Source organism: Lasioglossum baleicum, chromosome 11 (assembly GCF_051020765.1).
Source record: "Lasioglossum baleicum chromosome 11, iyLasBale1, whole genome shotgun sequence".
NCBI classification, from domain to species: domain Eukaryota; kingdom Metazoa; phylum Arthropoda; class Insecta; order Hymenoptera; family Halictidae; genus Lasioglossum; species Lasioglossum baleicum.
Window position 1 is genome coordinate 6,521,801 of NC_134939.1, and position 15,603 is coordinate 6,537,403.

Here is a 15,603-nt window from a genome sequence, read left to right on the forward strand (position 1 = left end):
CCTCCACTGTTGCTAAATTATGCGACATTCTCCGCGGAGCAGATCCAATCACATTCCGTCAGACGTTTTAATAACAAGAATAACGCGTGACGTTGAGCCGAACAGGGTAAAACGTACGGTGCGAAACGTGATTCGTGGCGCAGGCCGGCAGGAAGCAGTTTCTCGAGGAAACTGATCTTGGAAACTCATGAAAAATACTTCAAAGGACGAGAACATCAACACAATTAATTTTTGTTGTAGTATTAGGTCACAGAGTCGGGCAATAATCAACTATAATCAACTTTAAAAATGACTATTAGTCTTTTTGAATGTTAGTCATAGCAAAATAGCCATTAGTCAAAACTTTAAATATTAGTTGATTATTGCCCTACTCTGTTAGGTCATCCCGTAAGTAATGTGCTATTTAAATCCATTTTGAACGAAAAAGTTCATGTATTTTTCGAGAACACCATAGAAATGCCATTAAAAATATTTTACGTACACGCGTAATTACGTTCACTTAATCGTTGAAAAATAGATGAAAAAACAACATTACTCGTAATGGTCTAATATAATGTAGCTAGAGTGGAGTAAAATATTATTGTATGTGTATGTTAATCCCCAGATGACGGAGTTGGGTCCATTTTGACCAAATTCATTGCAATTTTTACCAGTAAGTTTGAATTATTAGCACTTGACTTAATGGATGAATAAGTAAATACAATAAAATTCCAATGTGAACGTATTTCACATTTTAAATAATAATGGAAGCAACATTTCACTGTGAGGCCATTCAGGCTCAATATTTGCCTTGCACGTTACTAAAATCATTATTTAATAGATATAAGTCTTTTGTTTAATAGAATGAGTACTTTAAACAAGTATTTTATTTGAAGAATATTGATAAGATTTTTTTGGAAAGTTTTCTATGTCCTATGTTTCAAATAGAAATTGTTAAAAAATCTCCTAGCTATTTCGATCTCTGGATGAAATGCTTTAGATGAAATAGGAAGGTAAGGATCATATGTGTAATATTTTGTTGGCAGCCATTTTGTGGGGAAACTCTGCGATTGTCCAGCTCGTTATTATTCCCTGAATGCTCATTGTGCGAAAAGATGGCAGGCCGATGCAGCTTTCGGCAGCAACAATCCGGTTGATTGGAAAGGAAACGTTTGCGGGGCCCTTAACCGTTGAATGTCCTTGTTATCAGCGGAATCCATAGTGCAGAGAAAGAAAATGACACACGCGAGGCGATGCAAATACCAGGAATTACGATGCACGCTGAAGCGTCCACACGTCGGATTTTCCGAAAATTTCCCTTTTAGCGGTGACCGAACGATCTCTTAACTGTGGACGATGTCCACCATTTCGCAGAACTGATTAAGCCTATTATGCGTGGCTCGTTCCCACACTCTTCTAATGCGAAAGCTTGATGAACCCCGATACAGCTCATGCAAATCCAATTCGGCCATTTTGCTCGTTCCAATGAGTTTCGGTCCTTTCCTAAATATCATGGTAATCAATGTGCGTGAAAGTCGATGATCAATCATTCCTCGTGAAAGAAATAAGTAAAAAAAATAAACCGAATTTGCTATAACTAACATTAACTTTGACAATTATTTATAAAGTTTATTCCACTAAACAGAAACAGCACAGTGTTTTGATACACTCAAAATGCAAATGCACTGTATTCGAAAATGGAGTTGTTATGTACGATGTTTATTTATTGCATATTTTCGTGAGAAATCGATACCGGTTGCTGGAAATATTTTAATTTGGATATTGTTTTGATAATTCCGATAATATAAATTCTCTTTCAAAATGTCGAATGTATACATACATGTATTTATAATTGTTATTTTTATTTTAATAAAATCATGAGAAACGCAACTTTCAAGTATAGTAATAATCAAGTTTTAAAAGAATAATTGTTTAAATAACGATGGACTTCGTTCGATACTTTTGTCCATTATTGTCAGGGTTTAGGTCAGATTCTTAAATTTACTTTGTCATTAATTGGACTTCTTGAATTATTACTCAAAGTAATAAAGTAGTTAGAGATGATCTCGTTTCAGAAATGTCAAATAAAATTTTTAAATTGTGTCCGAGCGATTATTTCTCGTATCGTTCTCAAGTTTACTAAACAGTGCCTAAATGTTTAAGCATGGTTGTATATAATATACAAACATAACAAACCGGTACCACTGAACTTAGTTCACAACTCGAGTTACTTGTTAGTCCTTCAAAATCGAATTAGACACTCGCATTTCTAAACATTTATTACGCACATTACATAAGAAAGTGTTTAATTATATTACGGTAAGCTCATTGCGGTACTTTAAAAAGATATCCGTACATGCTGTTCCAAAATATCAAATAGAAAAATATGAGTTTCATTTCTCACTAGTACAAGAATACTTTTCGTGATTGCTAAGCATAATTAACTATACATGAGGCACCTACAACTTAATACATAGAATACATGAAACAGATACTGCAGTTGGTTTCGCCACTTCTCGTTGGAAAGTTCTTTCTCGTCTTCCAGAATTTCAATAACCAATTCCAATAACCCTTATGTCAATAACCAATATTTTCTACGATATTCAATTACTTTATAATTTCCATACATAGTTTAATACTATTTGTCAACAGAAATATTGAAAGAGTTTTAAAAAGAAATTCAAAATGGGCACCTGGGTATCTGGTTATTGATATATTGGCTAAAGAAATCATATTCGCTGTCCTCATTTTTGCTGGTCAAAATGTCATCATTCACCTGATCGAAATGTCCTCTCGCGACTATTATTTTTCTACTCATTCCGATACTTTGAAGCGACGCGGCGTTGTTAAAAGTTTAAAAGATTATCTTCTGTATGAAACGTCCATTTAGGTTTTCTCGAAAAAAAAGCTTGCTAATTCGATCTAACAACAAGAGAGCTTTTCACTCGCCGCGTTACGGAGATAAAATATTTTCTTTTAAATAACATCGCTACAGCGAACAACGCCTACCTACATACATATTATATCACATGTGAAAAAGCTGCAAACGTACAACTCGAACGGCTACGTACAAAAAGAAAAACAGAAGAATTATCGTTAACGACTCCGTGATCGTTAAACGCGAAGCGAGCACGCTTAATTGCACGTGCGTCCACGACGCGAACAGGTGTCGCGCTATTGTTCATTTTCTTTCTCTCTCTCTCCCGCGCTCTCTTTTCTTTCTTTGTCTCGCGCACACTCTCACACACACACTCTCTCTCTCTCTCTCCCTTTTACGTTTCCCTTTTATGGCCATATTTTTGCATGCCAACTGACTTGACAACGAAGCTGGCGATCGGCCAATAACGATCGGTTATTCAACTCCGATATTGGCTCTCCCATCGGAACACAATGTTGCTTCGAAAATCTCAATGAACGGGTGTGCGGCTCAATAAATATGCGAAAACACCGATAAACCAAATCGCATTCGTCGCTCTTCGCAGAAAAATTATTTCTTGAAAAGTTTCATCGCTCCGCCGTGAAAATGGCGGTGTTATTCTCGGCAAGGTCCGAACGCGGAAAACTATGAAAAAATTTTTTAAATCCGACACTTTGCTGAATGGTCTCTTCAAGTTTTTTTTTATTGTTTTAACCCTGGCAAGATGCTTTTGACGATTTCGTGGCAGCCGTGGCTAAATTGATTTACATTTTTGTGCAACAATCTTTTTTTATGTACTTTTGAACTTATCTCTTTGAGATCAACGTTGATATGTTTGATTCTGATATGTCTGATTCTGAATGACTACGTTTTATTCTGCAGTTCCAGCCTACATCTATTTTGTGTCTATATTTTCTGTAATAATTAAATATCGATGGCAGTAAAATAGAATTTTATTCCTTTATTATTAAAGGAAATTAATAATACGCCTGTTTAATTAATGTTGCGCTAATTCTCCGTCACGAGTCCAACTCACGATCTAGCTTAATAAGTGCAAAATAATATAATAACTTGACCTTCTTAAAATCTTCCTACTATTTTAAATTGCATCATTCTCGTCACAAATATACAGGATGTCCCAAAATTCCCGAACATCCCGGAAATGGGAGGTTCCTGAGACCATTTGAAGCGACATTTTCCTTTGCAAAAATGTTATCCGCGGCTTTGTTTAGGAGTTATTAACGAAAAACACGGACCAATCAGAACGCGACCTAGACGCGAGTTGCCACAGTCGGCCAATAGACAGTTGGCGCGCCGGGCAACTCAAACAAAGCCGCGGATAACATTTTTGCAAAGGAAAATGTCGCTTCAGATGGTCTCAGGAACCACCCCCTTTCGTGATTTTCACGAATTTTGGGACACCCTGTATAAAATCCGCAGTCTGCGCACGATATAAATCGCTACCGATTTGAATGGGCTACTTTTTCAGCTCTGGGTCAAAATGGACCCAGGTCCATCCGAGGGTTTATCGGTATTTTTCTTGCATTTCCAAAAAGGTTGAAAAGCTACAATTGAAATAGAATAACGTTCGAATGAAACAGCGAAATATTGAAGCGCAAAAATGAAGTGTAGAAATCGATTTGACAAATTTTCTGAGAGCTGGCAATTAGTGCGTTACAAATCCGCTCCGGTTGAAAGGGCTTTCGCATACGTCGAAACATGGAACGGTTTTCATTCGCGATTCTATTATCCAGCATAAATTATGATTCTTTTACGTCAACATAGAACTCGTCAATTCTCGGATTACTATTGACGTTTTATCGGATAGCTCGATTCGACTTCAACGCTTCGAACGACGATCATTGCGAAATACTATTCTGACGGTACTGGTATAGGTTCTTCCAGTAATTTGCATAGCCATTTCTTACTGGCTTATTCCCCCGATTCCTCTGCCACTAATTTTTCTTAGCCGATTCCATCGATTCCTATTGGCTCGTCCCATCAATTCCCCTTAATACTTTCCGTAGCTTACGACATCGTTCGATCCCGCACGAAGTACGAGTCCCGGAACGTCTAGAAACGCTGGTCCTCGTCATTTTCTTCGTAGAACTTCATCACCTGCTCCCTGGCAGCTTTGGTGACGGATACCCTGCAAGGATTCGGGCCCCAGTTGATCCCTGGACAACCCATGGACTCGAAGCACGTGACCAAACGGTTGGTTTTCGATGGACAACATGTCACCACAGCCCAGACGCAAGGTGAAGGACTCTTCACCGGCGGGCGCCGAGTGGGCGGTGCTGGGAAATTTGGCACGGGCACTCCCTTGCCATGTGGATTAAAACCCTGCGAATAAACAGCATTTCTCAGACAGGGTTTTCAGTCGTTTCGAGAAGCGACGCCACTGTGCAGCTGGGAATAAACGTTGGAGAAGAAATATCTGAAATACTATTTTAAACAATCGTTGTTCTACAATTCGTATCAAGTATTATTTCAAAAAAAATAAACGATAATAATTGAAAACATAAAATAGAATGTTTTTACTTTGGTAATGTGAAACATAAAATAGAATATTTGAACTTCACGCTAAATAATGTTTAAAATATTGTTTGATTGGCAGTATAGACACATCTAAACATTTGAAATTGATAGCTGCAGTGAATTCCGAGAAAAAGGTACTCGACGTTGACTGATTCTCTATGTACTGAAAAAAAATGCTGACAACCCTTAAGTTGGGAAACTGGGTGTTGGATGAGGGTTAGAACTCGGGGGGGATGTAACGAGAGGCCCGCATGCCGCTTTTGCTTTGCCGAGGGTAGAGAGCCGTGCTATTACGGAGACTGATGTATACGTAACATAGTGTAGGCTGACACTCGCAGCGCTTGTTTTAAAGTAATCTTTATTGCGTCGCAACGGGGGCTAGGAAGCAGACGGAATGAGTCTCACCGTGAACTCGATATCGTCGCCCAAATCTATCCTCGAGTCGAACCTCGGCGTAGGCTCATGAGCTCCGGGGTGGATTATTATCCTCGCAATCACCGGGAGCGCGTTCAGCCTAGCCACTTCCTGCCGCCTCCATTGCTCTTTCTCGTCTCTAGCACGCTCCTGCTTTTCTCTGGCCTCCGTCGCTCTGTAAAGTGTAACAGGGGGAACACTATCAGGCTCGGCCCGAAAGAGGAAGCTTATTGTGCGCAATGCGATCAACGTGTTTGCATCATTAACATCGCCCGTTTCGTATCGCTGTCGCGCCGCACGGTCATCAAAACGTCGTTCGCACAACTTCGCATATGAGCCGCTCATTTGTCATATCGATTATGGCGGCATTCTGGCTTTTCATTTTCAAAACGTCGATCTTTTTCATATTCTTTAAGCATAAATTGTTCGTTGAATGTAGCATAGTAGGAATGGTAATTTTGTGCAGGTGTCGCGAGTCGCGTCTGGTCTGTTTCTTTATATTGTTACACGTCAGCGGCAAAATTTGTCTGCGTCAGAAGAAAAATTTGTTTACATTAAGCCGTTATTACGAACGACTTAAGCTCGCATGAAAACTCTCCGAATGTTTACCAATAGTCGCTACGACGTTCTAAGAAGTAATTAACTAATTGGTTTGTAATTTTACACACGCGTTCTAGACATATACATACATAGTTTATAGCTCGAATGAAAATTACAGAAGCATCTGTATTACATCCTTGCAATTGCTAATTGAATTCGATAACGATGTCTGTGCTTCTATTATACTATTAGTATACTATATTATACTAATTCTGTTATACAGTGCGGATCAATAATCGTTTCTGAACATGAGTGTATGGAAAAAGTCATTCTCACGATTCTGTTAGTTTCTGAAATATTGATTATATTTTAGCATCTCGTAAAACAAAAATCTATTGATCTACGAATTACGCGACGAAAGTGCATAATCTTTAATGGCCAGTTCGCAGTCCAAAGTCAAATTATGATATTACTTTCGATCCCGACCTGCCCTACCCCAAATTTTGGACATCTTGTACACAATCCGATCATCCCTTCACGGTTGACCGTGTCGACCATTTACCTGTTCCCCCCGGGCCTTCGCCTGGCATTCTCCATTCTCCTTCTCGACTCCTCGAACCTCTTCCTCTGCTCCTCTATCTGTCTCGCGTTCTCTGCAGCTCTCCTAGCCTCGTTCGTGACTAAATTGGCCGGAACAAGGCTCGTTTCCTGCCTCTTGCTATGGTCCTCAAACCGTCTACGATCCCCATACGGCGAACCCATATTTTCCAGCGGACTCGTTTTTCCAGTATGCTCCTGGGTCGCCCTCCTCTCGGCCTCTATCCGTTGCCGTTGCTCTTCGTACCTTTTCGACTGTAACCTCTGGATCTCCAACTCCCGCCTCCGAGCCTCCTCCCTCAGCCGTTCCTCATCCAGCCTTTCTCTTTCTCGGATTCTGTCCTCTTCAGTTTTCCGGGCCGTATTCCTTCTCCTGGCCTCGTCCTCGTAGTTTCTGGGTTCAACGTTCATCGTGGCTGACGGACCATGGTCTCTTCTGCCGCCTCCGAAGCTGGGATACCTTAATCGGTCGTCCCGCCCGGCCTCTTCCATCTTCCTCTTCGTCCAGTCGTTCCTGTAGTCCGGAAGCGGCTGATTTCTCCTGATGTACTCCAGCAATTTGCGATCTTGTTCCATCCGCCTTCGATTCGCCTCTTGGGTCCGCCGATCGGCGGTGTCACCAATGTTCACCGGTTGGTTGCGCTGTATATACTCCTGCAGCTTTTGCTCCCGTTCCCATTGTTCCCGAGGTTCGTTCTCATTAGTGCTGACCGACGTGTTCGACGGCTGGATTCTGTCCCTTGCCTTCTTCCTCCTCTCTCCCCCCTCTTTCTGATGCTTCTTCAGCATCCACTCCCGCCTCCTGGCCTCCAGCTCGACTTTATACTGTTCTTGTTGCCTCCTCCTGGCTTCCTCCGTGTTGTTCCTCCTCCTGGCTTCCTCCTCATCGTGCCTCCTCCTGGCTTCCTCCTCGTTGTTCCTCTTCCTGGCTTCGTCCGCGTTGTACCTCCTCCTGGCTTCCTCCTCGTTGTTCCTCTTCCTTGCTTCGTCCGCGTTGTACCTCCTCCTGGCTTCCTCCTCGTTGTTCCTCTTCCTGGCTTCGTCCGCGTTGTACCTCCTCCTGGATTCCTCCTCGTTGTTCGTCTTCCTGGGTTCCTCCTCATTGTACCTCCTCCTGGCTTCCTCCTCGATGTTCCTCCTCCTGGCTTCGTCCGCGTTGTGTCTCATCCTGGCTTCCTCCTCGTTGTGCCTCCTCCTGGCTTCGTCCGCGTTGTGCCTCATCCTGGCTTCCTCCTCGTTGTTCCTCCTCCTGGCTTCCTCCTCATTGTGCCTCCTCCTGGCTTCCTCCTCGTTGTTCCTCCTCCCGGCTTCCTCCTCATTGTGCCTCCTCCTAGCTTCCTCCTCGTTGTACCTCCTTCTGGTTTCCTCCTTGTCCTGCCACCTCCTGGCTTCCTCCCCGATCTGCCTCCTGGCTTCCTCCTCCTCCCATCTTGGTCCCGGCGAAGAGGTCTGCAGCCTCCGCTCCTGTGCTCTGTGGAGAGCCTCCGGTCTCCTTCGTTCCTCCTCCAACCTTCGATTTTTTTCTGCCTCGATTTGAAGACGTCGTCTATGCTCCTCCTCCTGCTGCCATCTGGATGACCGCGAGTCCGGCGACATTCTGCGCCTTTCTTCCTCCTCCTTTTGTGCCAGGTGCTTCTCGTACTCGCTCCTGATCCTGTCTATATCCGCATTAGTGCTATTCGTGACCTCTCTCTCTCCCGATGCACGCTCCTGCCGCGAGCGGTATTTTTTTCTAAAACCCGGCTGTGCCATTAAACGCTCGTAGAATTGACGGCGACGTTGGTTCTCTGTGTTCAGCTCGTCGCTAGACACCACACCTTCCATCTCGTCGAAACCCCATCGTTGGTCTCGACGTCTATTGGCTTCGTCATCGGCGTTTGCCCCCTTAATCCACAGGATCTTGCGCATCTGATTAGCTGGCCTTTCACCGGTCGGTACGTCTGTATCCTCTGATTGGACGCTTCGCTTTATTTTCAGGTAGCTCCGAGGCTCCCCGAACTTACGCTCGTTTCGGACGGTCATCGGGGTCACAGTAGCAGAGTCTGTGACTGTGCTAGACTCACCTAGATCCCCACGAACTGGTAATTTATCCGGGCGTTTCTCGTCGTCCTGAAATAGGAAGTAGTGTTATTTAAAAAAAGAAATTTTTCCTGGCGTATATAAGTTTGTTATATTGGCAATATTTTTGCGAGAAACTAAGGTGACTTTCGATTCTTTGACCCTTCCGACCCGAAGGACGCACGGTGTACGTCCTGATGCAACATGATGAATTTTCGTCTTTTTATAATTCTACAATACATATTCTGAATAAAGACGGTATTCTTTCATATCTTACTCAATCATTTTTTCATTTTTATTTATAAATATGAAGATGTGAAATCTATTCGCGAAAACAGTGCGTCGCGTCGTCGTCGCGTTGGCTGTGCGAGGGAACAGACGGCGCGGCGTACCTCCGTCGGATCGGAAGGGTTGGTATTGGAAGGGAATTTGGAATGAATGAATTCGTTGTCGTGTAACAATTTCAAATTGATTGATTCTGGAAGAGGGTCGATTCGTACCTCGCCGTACAATGTTGCTTCGATGTCTCCCCTGTTCTGCTTCATCCCCTTGGTCGTGGTCTCTAATTTCTTCAGCTTGAAGAGCTCATCCATCTCTTCGTCTTTCTCCTCGGACAGATCATAATCCAAGTCCAGAGATATCGGGGTCACCTCAGACCACAAATCACCTTCTTGAGCTTTGCTCACCGAGTCTATAGATCTCTTTTGTCTTGAAGCAGCTAATCCCTCGCAGCCGACTTGCAATTCCGGCACACCGCCGATGCTGAAAGGGTCAGTGTTAGGTGGTGTGTCCGAGCTGTGATCGTCGAACGAGTTCGACTGTTTGTGAAACATCTTCGGACTAACTGTCTTGTGTTCTGTAGTTTTGGTTTTCTCGTTGCTCTGGGTGGTCTTCTTGGGCACCTTGCTTTTGCCATTCATCGGCAGCTTTGACGTGGGCATCGGGTTGGGTAGCAGACGTTCTCGAAGCAAATCCAACTTATATATCTCCACCGAACCAGGTCCTTGATCCTGGAACGTGTCATCAGCCACAAAGTGATCCTCCGACTGAGGCGGTGACTCGTGGAGAGGGGATCTTGCCCGCTCCGAGCTTTCTTGAACATTGATATTCTGATCGAGCAATTGTTGGCCGGCGTACTCGAGGAGCTGGTTATCTCGTGACAACGGCGAGAAGTCCTCCGCGGCGCTATTCTCCAACCGAAGATGCAGCAAGTTCTTCTCCAGGTGCTTGAGAAGCTCGAAATCCTGCGGGTCTGAAAAATGAAAGAGTGCCCCGGTTAAGTTACAAACTTTGATCACCTCTTGCTGAAAACACTTAATAATTCAATCGGAATCTCTTGAAGTAAATTCCTCTTTACCATGGAATTTAACGCCTTATCGGTGAACTATGTGCTTCAAAATTCTCTATGTTTATTTATACATTAATTAATTTATAAATTAATAAATAATAAAGAAATTTATTTCCAACGTGAAACAAAATATTCTCTTTAACCCTAATGGATTTGTTATGTCTTTTAGACAATTTTATGAATTTGTCAAACAACTTAATGTCAATAATCACGTGTTTCAGATTTCGTGGTATATTTTAAACGCAAGACATTTTTATTTTGCATGAAAATCCACGGACTAGTAATAAAGAATAATAATATTGATTTCCAACATGAAACGAAATATTTCCATGTAGTTACACGATTAACATGCACGGCCAGAGGTTGAAGTTCGAAGCGCTCCCTCCAAGAATTAAACGATATTCTTGCATCTCGACATTTCAGCTTCATTCAGGAAGAAACTTTTTCAAGTTTCCAGCGGGCATCGTAATAACAGATTGACGAAGTAATATTTCAGTTACAAGTTTCCAGTCGAAGGACACGAGTCTCGAACCAAAAGCTACATTCAACAGTTTATATTTTGAACTATTTGAATGAATAAACAGTTCCCATTAGAACCTAATGAATTACGCGCCTCCTTCAATCACTTCGTAGTACCCCTACTTTATGCCAATGACGCCACAGTGTTTACAGATGGAAAAAATATATAAAAAAAACTTTTTAAAAACTATAATATGTTTATATCAAAATGCACTAAAAAGGAGAAAATAATTTTTTTTACATTATAGTGACTATAAATAAAAGCGTGGAGCGCTAAACTATATTGACGTAATCTTCGTGGGCGCTCCACGCTTTTATGTATACTCACTAATGTCAAAAAAATTATTTTCTCCTTTTTAGTGCATTGTAGTATAAGCGCGGTTTTTAAAAAGTTCTTTGTATATATTTTTTTATTTTCTGCTTTTTAGTCTTTTTTAAATGGAACGCAAGATATAGTAATACTGATATGAAATAGTAAGATATATAAACGCAAGGTATGGAAATACGCGAGATAGAATTAGGGGATGACTCCGAGAGACGACGTCTTTTGATGGAGTCCGAAATTGTCCGAAATGGAACTGAATGAACGAAACACCACACTGACTGAGCTCCTTTGGTGCGAAATGGTTCAGTGGAGTGGGAACGCGTAGTGGAGTAGGGAGCGCTGGCGCGCGGAGTAGGGATCGCTGATCGCGATGACGTACTACCGAGAGTCGAACAACAAGGTGTTACGGTTAATAATAAAAATTTTTTTCTCCTGAACGCACAGTTTTTTTTTTAAATTTGTTTTTTAATATTGCATTGTCATCCTGTTCTGAGCTATGTTTAAAGTTTAAAGTCTCTAGCTCATCGGGAAGTGGTTTAAAATTCGGTTACAAGATTTGACGCATACAACAACAACAACGATAACTCGGCAAGTTAATATAAGCGTGATAAAAAGACAAGAAATCAGGCGTATACTTGCTCCTCAATCCAGAGTCCGTGGCCGTGTTCAAGTCCATCATTATTTTAAAGACAAACTGCCGTATCTGTATGGGTTAACTACTAAAAGTTAAGTATGGAAATGATTTGGGTAGGACTGATCTTCAGGAGGAGGCGCTTCATACAATTACGATAGAACTTCCCTTAGATAAGTTCGTTTAATCATTTAATTGTATTGCTGAACGTGATTGTGTTGTGTTCTTCGATTTCTCAAAACAATATCGACTGTACTTCTTTTTATAAATCATATACACTTTTCAGTCGAGACCCAACGCGACAAATAAAATTCCATTTAATTCGAATCCCTCGAAATTTCCGTAGAGAGGTAGAAACGTGCACGAATATCGATAGTTCAGTAATTACAACGGAAATTAATGCTGTAAATTGCATCTTGCGTGACGACCGACCTAATTCGCCAGAGAAAGACTCATTGGCGGTCCTAAGTTACCGGCGTTACGGACTCTGATCAACTTACCACGCTTATCCGTATCATTCCGTTGGAGAACCTCATTACCCGTCCCTACGGCCTCGGAATAATCGACCTCCACTATCCTTGATTCACACAGGCTAGTCTGTACGGGAGCAGTCGCGTTATTCGTAGCACAAATGAGAAAGTAACGACCGTACATACAAAAATAGCGTGTTCCGTGTCGTCGCGCCACTGAATTCGCAAAGTACCGTTCAACTTTGTTGACAGCATAAGTAAACTGCCGTCCGGGTAGAATGCCGCGAGCGTCGCCAGTTCTTTCAATTTTCTACCATATCTTTTCCAATTATTTGCTGTTCCTATATTAAGCTAATCTTTGAACAAGAGACATAATGGTAATATGACCAGGGTGAGAAATCAACTTTCTTTTGATGGTCTGTCTTTTGGAAGGCTACTAAAATCCACTTATGGCCATAATAGATGTCCACTCATCTCCTATACAAATCTGACGCCTACTTTAAAAATGATTTTTGTAGATCCTTTATTAAGCTAATCTTTGAACGAAACCTTTCATCAATATTCTATGTTGCATGAGGAAAAAACATAACAGAAAAGTAATATTAATATTACCAGAGTAAGAAATCAGCCTTCCCTTGATGTTCTGTCTTTTCGAAGGGTACTAAAATCCACTTATGGCCATAATAGATGTCCACTCATCTATACAAATCTGATGCCTACTTTAAGAATGATTTTTGTAGATCCTATATTAAGCTAATCTTTGAACGAAACTTTTCATCAAAATTCTGCATTCCAAGAGGGAAAAACATAACAGACAAATAATATTAATATTATCAGGGTAGGGTAAGAAATCAGTAGACTGCCGATAAATGCAATTTGCAATTTTTGTAGACGAATTAAAAAAAAAAAAAACTTGAATCAAATAAAATCTTATTTTCCGTGGTAGTAGCCTTTATAGATCTGAAATAAAATAAAATCGTACTAAATTCTGTCGTATTTTATATCCTAGCATTTTTTGCAAATTTTTAAAAGCCATAATTGCATCAAGATCCGCAGTCTAGAAATCAGCTTTCCCTTGATGATCTGCTTTTTTTGGAAAGGTACATCTAAAAGCCACTTATAGTCATAATAGATGTCCACTCCTCTCCTATACAAATCTGATGACTATTTTTAAAATTATTTTTGTAGATCCTTTATTAAGCTAATCTTTGAACGAAACCTTTCACGAAATTCTGCATTGCAAGAGGAAAAACATAAGATTCAGAATAATTATCAGACATGTGAATCACCAAGAGCATGTATCGACTGAAATGTAGGCTACACACTCGAAGGCGATCTGTGTCGAGTATTCTTTGAAAAAACGTAAGCTTTGTTTCCTGGGATTGCGTCTAATAGTGTTTACATAGACCAGAAAATCGTGATCGACCAGTCATGCACGAGATATCGGGCATATGTTCATATGAACTTTGTTTCTATCACCATTGTGCCTCCATTTTCGGAAACACCCTGTATATTTCTGTCGAAAGGGAGTGACATGGGAGAGACATGAAGTTATATCATTTTCAATCTACAATATTAAACTTATTGAGAGAGCAAGGTACAAATTTCTATTTTACTCCACTTTGCTGCAATTGGATGTAACACAGGATGATCGTCAATTCAAAATGGCCTCTGTATCTCTAAGCTCCTTCACTTAATGAAACAGTGCGAAATTTAATTTTCGAAAGAACACTTTCCGAAACGTGTTCAATTGCGTCTGTTCTATTCGTAATAAGCTCCGGCAGTTTATGTGTCCACCATCGATCATGCTTTATCCAGCGACAGCAATTTATACCGAACTACGGTGGAAAATAGTGAAGCATCGCTAACAATGCTTACCAACGTACACGCAAGTAGACACAGTCCGTTATGGTCAGGCGTAAAGAGAGCGTCGCATAATGGTCCGAGCGGCCAATCTAGCTTCAATCATTTGGTATAAAATGACTTGTCTCATATCCATACTTAAGGCTAATACTGATAAGGCTAATACAATAAGGATAATACAAAAATGGGGGTTTTTAGTAGTCAAAAACGCTAGATAAAAGATCGATCTAGGGCGCTATCACCCTCAAAAGTCCTATTTTTTCGTTTACGAGGCGTAATTTTCATTGTTCGGCAAGATGTAGCTATAAAAATAGCTACAGGCGCAGTTGTATGCCTCCGAATAATGCAAATTACGCTGCCGAATAATGCAAATTACGCTGCCGAATAATGCAAATTACGTCTCGTAAACGAAAAAATAGGACTTTTGAGGGCGGTAGCGCCCTAGATCGATCTTTTATCTAGCGTTTTTGACTACTGGAAAACCCCATTTTTGTATTAGCCAGAAATGAGAACACGAATTCCGTACCCTTGCAATCCTGGAAAAAGGAGTCTACTTCCTTAATCGGCATTCAATGCAAAGACTGCTTCGAGACAGTTTATTTTCTATTGCAGTTGTATTCATCTTGAAACACACTATCAGAATGTAAATAAGAAACCATACCGTTCCATTTAAAAAAACAGAATTGACCTTCATATCTCTTTGACGTCTCAACCTATAAAAAAATTAGTCACATCAGATTATGAGCACCTCGATGCAAAGTAAGTTTGGCCTGATGCATTTTCTTCTATCTCCAAAAGCAAGTGAGTTATTCAGGTGACCTGTTCATAATGCCCCACCCTCTATATTTTGGATTTCATAATATTGCAGCCGATGTCAAAACGAATCTAACGACCTACATTGTTATACCCTTAACCCTTTGCACACCGAATTATTTTTCTATTTTAAGTGTTTCATTTGAAATTTACTTCAAACGACAGTTCCTTGGCTGCTACTTATTTCAAACAATTTTGTTTACTAATTATTAGACTGCGGATTATATTTATATTCATTTATGCATTTATAAGAAAAATGAATAGATAAATTCCCAAACTGTGAGGAAGTTAGAAGAATCTAAGATTATTCTTACACAGTTGTCTACTCATTAAAATGATTAAAAGACAAAATTCTGATTTCTCTAATTTTAATGTCTCACAGTGAGCATATAAAATTTTTATTTTGCATATCCGCAGTCTACTAATTATATTAAACATAGCTCTCAAACTTTGTTGTAATTTATATTTGTGGAATTTCTATTTGTTTCTAACTAAAAAATACGACTTAAATAAATAAAGGAAGATCCAAATACATATAAAAACACGTTTCGCTTACATTTTCCTTTCTCCGATATCGAGTCACACTCGACA

At 40.7% G+C, this 15,603-nt stretch overlaps 2 protein-coding genes across 4 annotated transcripts in view; one reads left to right on the forward strand and one right to left on the reverse strand.

The window, feature by feature from the left end:
- The window catches only part of LOC143213558 (uncharacterized), a 126,864-nt gene that overhangs the window by 20,631 nt on the left and 90,630 nt on the right, over positions 1-15,603 (forward strand). The window lies entirely within an intron of this gene.
- LOC143213551 (uncharacterized) overlaps positions 2,241-15,603 on the reverse strand; it is a 71,312-nt gene continuing 57,949 nt past the window's right edge. For both annotated transcript variants that reach the window (XM_076433499.1, XM_076433500.1), the window contains 4 exons: positions 9,544-10,295; positions 6,951-9,094; positions 5,840-6,023; positions 2,241-5,239 (listed from right to left, as the gene is read on the reverse strand). In XM_076433499.1, coding sequence (XP_076289614.1) covers positions 4,970-5,239; positions 5,840-6,023; positions 6,951-9,094; positions 9,544-10,295 — 3,350 coding nt within the window. In that variant the 3' untranslated portion in view covers positions 2,241-4,969. The remainder of the gene's footprint in view (positions 5,240-5,839; positions 6,024-6,950; positions 9,095-9,543; positions 10,296-15,603) is intronic.